The 9,265-nt window shown below is 34.7% G+C and overlaps 1 protein-coding gene across 1 annotated transcript in view; it reads left to right on the top strand.

Annotated features, from left to right (window-relative positions):
* TFDP2 (transcription factor Dp-2 (E2F dimerization partner 2)) overlaps positions 1–9,265 on the top strand; it is a 128,413-nt gene that overhangs the window by 80,887 nt on the left and 38,261 nt on the right. Inside the window, exon 3 of the mRNA XM_008577591.1 lies at positions 3,231–3,334. Within this exon, the coding sequence (XP_008575813.1) occupies positions 3,231–3,334 (104 nt within the window). The remainder of the gene's footprint in view (positions 1–3,230; positions 3,335–9,265) is intronic.

Below are 9,265 nucleotides of genomic sequence, written 5' to 3'. Positions count from 1 at the left end.
AATCTAAGGTTTCTTGTATCCAAATGGACAATCTCTTGTCCCAGTATCATTTAAATAATCCTCTTTCTCCATTGGTTTGGAATGCTGCTTTTACCATGTGCAAAATTTTCATATTTAAATGAAATAATTTTTGGACTTTAATTTCTTTTTATCTGCTTTGCTAATAGCACATTATTTCAATTACTGTAACTTTGTAATACTTTTGAAATCTGTTAGACTAAAGTTCTCCACTTCCCCATATTCCTTTTTTTCAAAGTTTTCTTGGTTATTCTCTGCTTTTACTCTTCTAGAAAGACTTTAGAATCAATTTCTCAAATGTATTAAGTTCCCTTTAAATTCTTTTGGTATTAACTAGTATGACAGTTCTGGCTTTAATGCTTTTCTTTTTATTTTGACTGAAGTTTTGAAGTCTCAATTTTCCTTTAGTGTTAGGTTTTAAAGTGTCAATCTGTTCCCTAATCTTAATTATCTTTTTCTGTGTTTCTTGCTTCACTGTTTTTTTTTTTGTTTTTTTTTTTCCTTTTTGTCTTTTCTTACTGACCGGTAACGGGATTGCAACCCTCGGTGTCGCGCCCGTATCAGGGACCGGCAACGGGATCGCAAGCCTCGGGTGTTGCGCCTGCACCACGCTCAGCCAGTGAGCGGGAACCGGTCTCCACATGGGATCCAAACCCTCGGCGGGAGCGCCCCCGCGCTCCCAAGCAGCGCACTCTCCAGTGCGCCACCGGGCCGGCCCTTGCTTGCTTCACTGTTTTTTGAAAGTTTTTTTATTTTTGCCTATAACATAGTGTAGCAGAGATGATCTCATCGTAAACACTCAGCAGCATTAAAGTCATTTTTAAAAACTAGCATAAGAGAGCCAGGCCTTTTCAGGGCTGTGTTCTTTCTTACATGGATCTGTGGTATGTTCCTCTTCCGCCTGGGACTGAGTTTGTGGAACATGTCTAACAGTTACATAGCTGCTGTTCCCCGCAGAATCACAGATTAGTTTTCTCCACTTAAGTGGATTCTTAAACAGGTAAATAACCATATTTGAGTAGTTTTGATAATATCCTAAATCTTTAGCAATTGATAAGGTATGCATTTTATATGAAAAAAATTCATTTGCAATTACAGGATAGAGAAACTTTATTTGATAATATCTATCAGTTGTTCAGTCATGTTTTCAAAACAAAATAAAGGACCTGGTGTTTAAATTTATTTCAAGCTCACTACGAGTTACAGTCCTGGTTGAAAATAACAAAGGATGTAATTTAGACTGTATTACAGGAAGTTTGACATCTGGATTAGGAAAGGTAATAACTCCCATCTGTGCTAATCAAACAGTTTTTATAATTTTTTGCATTTATTTTGTGCCAGAGACTAAACAAGATGCTAAGATACAAAGCAGAGAGACATAGCCCACTTAAAGTAGAATTAAATAATAAGAGGTTTATGAGAAGCCAGAAGAGGGATATCTAGGGCCTAGAGCACAGAGGCTGGGGAGAGCTTTTAAGGAGAAGGTGACAGAGGCTTTGGAAAGCTATTTGAGGTAGGATATCCAGTAAGAGCAGTGGTGCTCAGCCCTGGCTGCACACTGGAACCATCTGAAGAACATTTAACAGTCTGATGCCCAGTTTCACCCAGATCAGCTTATATCAGCAGCTCTGGGGTTAGAACCTAGGCGTTGGTATTGTTTATTGCTTCCCGGGTGATTCCATGGCACAGCCAGGATTGTGAACCACTGAGTTAGAGGGTAACTATATTCAAAGCAGATAAGATAAAGTTCCAAATTAAACAAGTGCCAGTGGCATAAAGGAACCAGAGTAAGGAAATAAGAAGTAGGAAATGGTGGTTGATTGAATGAGTGGGCAGTTGAATAAAGATTATTTCTAGATTGGGTCACAAGGTGGATGCTGATCATATACAAAGATCAGTTATAGATCAAGGGTGAGAACATGAAGGGGAAACACGTTTGGTACTAGGCCTTGCTGAGTGGGTAGGAGAAAGATAAAGAATTTGATTTTAAAATGTGGAATTTGAGGAAGAATGATCTGTAATGTCAAGTGGGCAGAGAAACTGAAAGGAAGGAACCAATGTAATAGTTGAAAACTCAGGACACAGAGTAGATAATTAATGGGTCAGATCCCTGAGGAGACAGAAAGTGCAGAGCAGAGATGAAAGAAGTAATTTATATGAGAATGAGGAATATTTCCATTTGGAGAGAAATAAGTAGAAATATGTGAGGATGCAGATAAATTCACAGGTCAAGGAGGATGAGATGTAATTTTGCCTGATGGCCTGATTTCCTTACTGCAGGAGATGTGGGTATCTACTGAGAATTAGGAGGTTAGGGAATGGGATTAAAGAGTGTGGTCAAGCTTTGGAAGAGTAAGGATGGGGCCATCTGAAGAAAATAACTTAGAAAGAGATGTCTTTCTAGTTCTCATAAATGTTGGTTTTCTCCAACGTTTCAATATTGCCTCTCTTTCATATACTTCCTGGGTGATCTCCTTTGTTATATTTGATTGCACTGTTGTCTTCTATGAGAAACATTGATAAGATGAAGTTTGTCCAGATGAGTTAAGTAGTTGATATTTTAGTTCAGAAAGTAATTGGTTGGCTTTTCATTTTGGGGGGAGTTTTCTTGGTAGATACATTAATTTGAAATTTAAAATGTTGAAATCACTTAAACTCTGTACACATCCTACTATTTCCAATATCAATAACTAGTTAGCATCGTGTTTTTTACCTAATATTATAAAACCCCCAAATACTACCAATTTGACGTTTTGAAAATATATTAATTCTTAGTATGTTATACTATAAAGAAATTCAAGTACTTATTTTACTTTTTGTGTTATGTTTATACTTTTTCTATGATGTCTGTTAAAGATCAAACTTTATCTCAACTCTGATGTGAACTATGATTTGCCTTATGTATTCTCTAAATATTTTTTTCTTCTAAAAGACCAACTAAAAGTCCAGTAGTTCATTATCAAATAGACTGGAACTATTTATTTTACAGATTCCCTGTAAAATATAGATAAGATTATTCAGCAGAAATAATTGTATTCACTACAACAAAGCAATCATTAGTATGGCTTTTCAGTAAGGCGTCTTGTTTATATTATGCTTCTTAAGATAACTATAAATTACTTTTGTATAATCAGTTAGGACTGTGGGTGTATATAAATAGAAGATGGCCTTGATACTACAGAAACTAACTTAATGTTTTGGTATCATTTCAGGTAACGTTTCATTTGTAGCATTTCCAGTTTCCAGCACCAACTCACCAACAAAGATTTTACCAAAAACCTTAGGACCAGTAAATGTGAATGTTGGACCCCAAATGGTAAGAAAATCATCAGATTTTAGAATTGAAACTTTGTTTAGACAAGACTAATTTAAAGGATAATTATAGTAAAGATATTTAGTCAAATATTACAGTTAATTTCAGTTCATCTCAGTCACCTTTATAAAAATTTTATTTATTTTTTTATCTGAATGTAACTAAGTCTTGAAGAAAAGAAAGGTATTGTTCTCTTCAATGTTTAATTTTCGGGTATTTGAATCTATGGATTCTGGATGTCCAATATTAAGGGTTTTGTTTCCTATGTGAGGCTTCTCTTGTTTTTAATTGTTTAAATTGATTTGAAATCTGTTATATTTTATATCTTTCTCCTTTTTTCTTTTTCTTGTATAGAATAATCCTATTATTCTAAACTCTGTATTCTCATATAAATTAAATGTATAACCCAACAGTAAATCTATTTCTGGAGCTATTGATTTGAAACTCTTTCCTCTGAAGGACATTTGGGGAAAAAACCATATGCCAATTCATTTTCATCTTTAGCGGTGGAAATAGTGGACAAAAAATGGGAAATATTTAACTGTTTCTTTAAATGCATTTATTAATTATGCTAGAGCTTGATATGTAGTACTTTCAGAATGCCTTATTTATAAACAAAGTTGCATTCAATTTTGGTACTTTAAAACTATACCTAATTATAAAAAAAAGGAAAGAAAGAAAAAAGGCTAGCTTGTTAGCTCAGTTGGTTAAGAAAGAAAGAAAAAAGGTTAGCTTGTTAGCTCAGTTGGTTAGAGTGCAGCCTTATAACAGCAAGGTCCTGGGTTCAGATCCCCATAACAGCCAGCCGCTAAAATAAATTAATAAAACTATGCCTAATTTAGGAAAGAAAGAAAAAAGGCTAGCTTGTTAGCTCAGTTGGTTAGAGTGCAGCCTTATAACAGCAAGGTCATGGGTTCAGATCCCCATAACAGCCAGCCGCTAAAATAAATTAATAAAACTATGCCTAATTTAAATGACCTCACCCACCATAAGCAAAAGTGCTTAAACAATAACTTCATTGTCAGTGTTTGTATCTTCTCATCCATAGAGCAATTAAGATAAATTTTGCCCATAACGTACAGCACAGCAGACTATGTTAATACAAAGTTATTTAGACAAAAATATCTTTAAACATACATAATAGTTTCAGAAAGTCTTTAAGACTTTAAGACACGACATTTTCCTTAGTCAGTGGAGGACTTTTAATCATCTGCAGAATTCAAGCTAAAGATGCAACACAATTTACTGTAAGTATGTGAGGAATGTAATCTAGCTCCACATCTCATACTGACATAAGTTCACATAAATGACCCCATTTCAAGGTAGCTCAGGGTATATTTTCAAACATATGCTAAGTATTAGCCCCTCCCTAGCCACTATAATAGGTGCACATGTGATAAGGTACCTGCCTTTAAAGTCTGTATTTTGAAATGTGATTATATAAACACTAAAATTAAACATACTCAAACTATTACGAGTCTGACCCTTACAGTACTCCTCTATTTTGAGACACTATTTTCTATTGGTATTTTAGTTGATGCTGCGATGGCTCAAACTTGAACTTCTCTTTTAGAAACATATCATTTTTCTTCCCGTTGTGAGTTTGAAATAATGTGCATGTAAGCCCTTACACAGTTCAGTTCTGAGAAAAAGTAGTCATACTTTTTAGTTAGTATACTACTAACCCAGTTACTGTAAACCTTAGGATCAGCCAAAAAAAAAAGGGGAGAGTGTGGTGCTGATAACACCAAGTCAAGGGTTAAGATCCTCTTACTGGTCATCTTTCAAAAAAATTTAAAAAAAAAAAGAAAGAAACGAACTAAACATGGAATTTATCATCCAAAGGAAAGCAGAACTTAAGGAGAGTGTGGTGCTGATAACACCAAGTCAAGGGTTAAGATCCTCTTACTGGTCATCTTTCAAAAAAATTTTAAAAAAAAAAGAAAGAAACGAACTAAACATGGAATTTATCATCCAAAGGAAAGCAGAACTTAAAGATTTGGAGTCTGTGGTGTAGAAGGGTGTTGTGACCACTGGCAAAAAAGAAAAAAAAATCACTATAGAGTGTACTATCCCATTTCCTGGGCCAGCAAAGTAAACTCTAAGCCAAGGAAAGTAAAAAAATATAAGGAATTATATAATGATAAATGGATCAGTTCAACAAGAGGATATAACAATTCAAGTATGTATGCACCTAACACTGGAGCACCTAGATATATAAAGCAAATATTACTAGACCTAATGGATGAAACACAATAATGGTTGAGGACTTTCATACCCCACTGTCAGCAGATGACAGATCATCCAGACAGAAAATTTACCGAGAAACATCATAGTTAATCTCAACTCTAGACCGTTTATACCTAATGGACATTTATAGAACATTTCATCCAATAGCTGCAGAATACACATTCTTTTCAGCGGCACACGTGTTAGGTCACAAAACAAGTCTCGATATATTTTTAAAAATTAAAATCATATGAACTATCTTGTCTGACCACAATAGAATAAAACTAGAAATCAATAATAGAAAGGACATTGGAAACTGTACAAAAAGATGGGAATTAAACAACAAATGGGTGAAAGAAGAAATTTTAAAAGAAATTAAAAATTCCTTCCTGGAGACAAATGAAAATGAAACCACAACACACCACGACCTATGGGATGCAGCAAAGTTAAGAGGGAAGTTTATATGAATAAATTGCCTACATGAAAAAAGTAGAAAGACTTCAAATAAAAAACCTAATGTTACAACTCAAAGAACTAGAAAAACAAGAACAAATCAAATCCAAAATTAGTAAAAGGAGAGAAATAAGAAAGAGCAGAAATAAATGAATTAGGGATTAAAAAACTATATACAAAAGCAATGAAACAGAGTTGGTTTTTCAAAAAGATAAAATCTATAAACCTTTAGCTAGACTAACAAATAAATAAGAGAATAATTAAATAAATAAAATAAAAAATGAAATAGGAGACATGACAACTGATATCGCAGAAATACAAAAGATCGTAAGAGACTATCACAAACAACTATAAGTTACCAAACTGGAAAACCTGGAAGAAATGGATAAATTTGTGGGCATGTACAACTTACCAACGTTGAATCATGAAGAATTAGAAAACCTATTTAGACCACTATGAGTAATGAGATCAAAGCAGTAGTAAAAAATTTCCCAACAGAAAACCCCTGGACCAGACAGGTTCACTGCCAAATTCTACCAAACATTTAAAAAGAACTAAACCAGTTCTTCTCAGACTCTTCCAAAAATTGAAAAGGGAATACTTCCAAATTATTCTGTGAGGCCAGCATTACCCTCATACTGAAACCAGAAAAAGGCACAACAACAACAAAAACTACAGACCAACATCCCTGATGAACATATATGCAAAAATCCTAAACAAATCAAATCCAACAAAACTTTAAAAAGATTATTCACTATGACCAAGTGTGATTTATCCCAGGGATGCGAGGATGGTTCAACATATGCAAATCAATAAATGCAATACATCACATCAATAGAATGAGGGGAAAAAATTTTGATCATATCAATAGATGCAGAAAAAGTATTTGATAAAGTCCAACGCCCTTTATTACTAAAAAACTCAACAAATTGGGTATAGAAGGATTGCGCTTCAATACAGTAAAGGCCATATATGACAAAGTCACAGCTAATATCATACTGAAGGGACAAAAATTGAAAGCTTTTCCTCTAAGACCTGGAACAAGGACGCTCACTTTCTCCACTCCTTTTCAACATAGTGCTGGAAGTTCTAGCCAGTGCAGTAAGGCAGGAGAAAGCAATAAAGGGCATCCAAGTCAGAAAGGAGGAAGTCATACTATCCCTATTTACAGATGACATGATCATATACATAGAAAACCCTAAAGACTACACCAAAAAATTACTAGAACTAATAAATGAATTCAGTAAAGTGGCAAGATATAAAATCAGCACACAAAAATCAATAGTGTTCCTATATACCAATAACAAAACATCTGAAGAAGTCAAGAAATTAATCCCATTCAGAGTACTACCAAAAAAATGAAATACTTAGGTGTAAATTGAACTAAGGGGGCAAAAGACCTCTACAATGAAAATTATAAAACATTGGTGAAATAAATTGAAGAAGACACAAATAAATGGAAATATATCCCTTGTTCATGGTTGGAAGAACTAATATTATCAAAATGTCCATATTACTCAAAACAGTCTACAGATTCAATGCAATGTCTACCAAAATACCAATGACATTTTTCGCAGAAATAGAAAAAACAGTCTTAAAATTTACATTGAACTACAAAAGACCTTGTTTGGCCAAAGCACTCTTAAATAAAAAGAACACAAGTTGAAGGTATCACACTACTTGACTTCAAAATATACTGTAAAGCTATAGTAACCAAAACAGCATGGTATTGGTGTAAAAACAGACAAATTGACTAATGGAATGGAATAGAGAACCTAAAAGTAAACTCATACATCTGTAGCCAACTGGTTTTTGACAAAGGTGTCAAAAACATACACTGAGGAGATGATAACCTGTTCAATAAATCCTTTTGAGAAAACTGGATATCCACATGCAAAAGATTGAAACTAGACCCCTGTCTCTCACCACACACAAAGTTCAGCTCAACAGGGCCTAAAGACCTAAATTTAAAATCCAAAACTATGAAGCTACTAGAAAAAAATGATAGGAGAAACACTACATGAAATGGGCAGTGCTTTTTTGAACAAGACTGCAGTGGCACAGGCAATTAAAGCAAAGGTAAACAAATGGTACTACGTCAGACTAAAAAGCTTCTGTGCAGTAAAGGACAAAATCAACAAAGTGAAAAGGCAGGATGAGAGAAAGTGTTTGCAAACTACACATCAAACAAGGGGCTAATATCCAGAATATATAGGAAACTCAAACAACTCAATAGCGAAAAACCTCAAATTATCCAATTAAGAAATGCACAAAGGACTTGAACAGACATTTCTCAAAGGAAGACTTACAAATGGCCAACAGGTGCATGAAAAAATGCTCAATATCATTACTCATCAGGGAAATGCAAATTAAAAGCACAACGAGATATCATCTTACTGTAGTTAGAATGGTAGTTATCAAAAAGATATAAAATAGCAAATACTGGTGAGAATGCAAAGAAAAGAGAACTCTCCTACATTGTTGGTGGGAATGTAAATAGGTACAGCCATTGTAGGAAACAGTATGGAGGTTCTTCAGTGTATTAGTCTGTTTCTGTTGCTTATAACAAAATACTTGGAACTGGGTGATTTATAAGAAAACAAAATTTATTGCTTACAGTTTCTGAGGCTGGGAAGTGCAAAGTCCAGGGAATACAGTTGGCGAAGGCCTTGGTGGTGGTGACAGTTATGGCAGGGTATCACATTGCAAAAATGGTGGAACAGAGAGAGCAACAGACTTTTCATGCTCCCCTTTTAAAGCCCAAGAACCACGCTCCTGACCACCATTTTTAATCCATTCACTAGGGCGTGGTTCTACAATCTAATCACCTCTTCAAGGCTCCACCTTTCAATTACTGTAATAGGATTTCTCACCCTCTTAACAGTCACAGTGGGAGCTGGAGGACACAACTCAAGCTTCAGTGAATTTGGGGGGGACATAATTCAATCCACAACACTCGGAGAACTAAAACTGTAACTACCTTATAACCCCACAATCCCACCAGTGGGTATATACTTGAAGGAAATGAAATCAATATATTGAAGGGACACCTGCAGTCCAATGTTCATTGCAGCACTATTCATAATAGCCAAGAGATGGAATCAACCTAAATGCCCATCAACGGATGAATGGATGAAAAAAAAAAACCCAAAACTGGTATATATGCATGTATTAGTCCGTTTCTGTTGCTTATAACAAAATACTTAGAACTGGGTGATTTATAAAGGAAATGATATTTATTGCTTACAGTTT

Source organism: Galeopterus variegatus, unplaced genomic scaffold, assembly GCF_000696425.1.
Source record: "Galeopterus variegatus unplaced genomic scaffold, G_variegatus-3.0.2 Scaffold1548, whole genome shotgun sequence".
NCBI classification, from domain to species: domain Eukaryota; kingdom Metazoa; phylum Chordata; class Mammalia; order Dermoptera; family Cynocephalidae; genus Galeopterus; species Galeopterus variegatus.
This window is presented reverse-complemented; position numbering and strand designations above follow the sequence as displayed.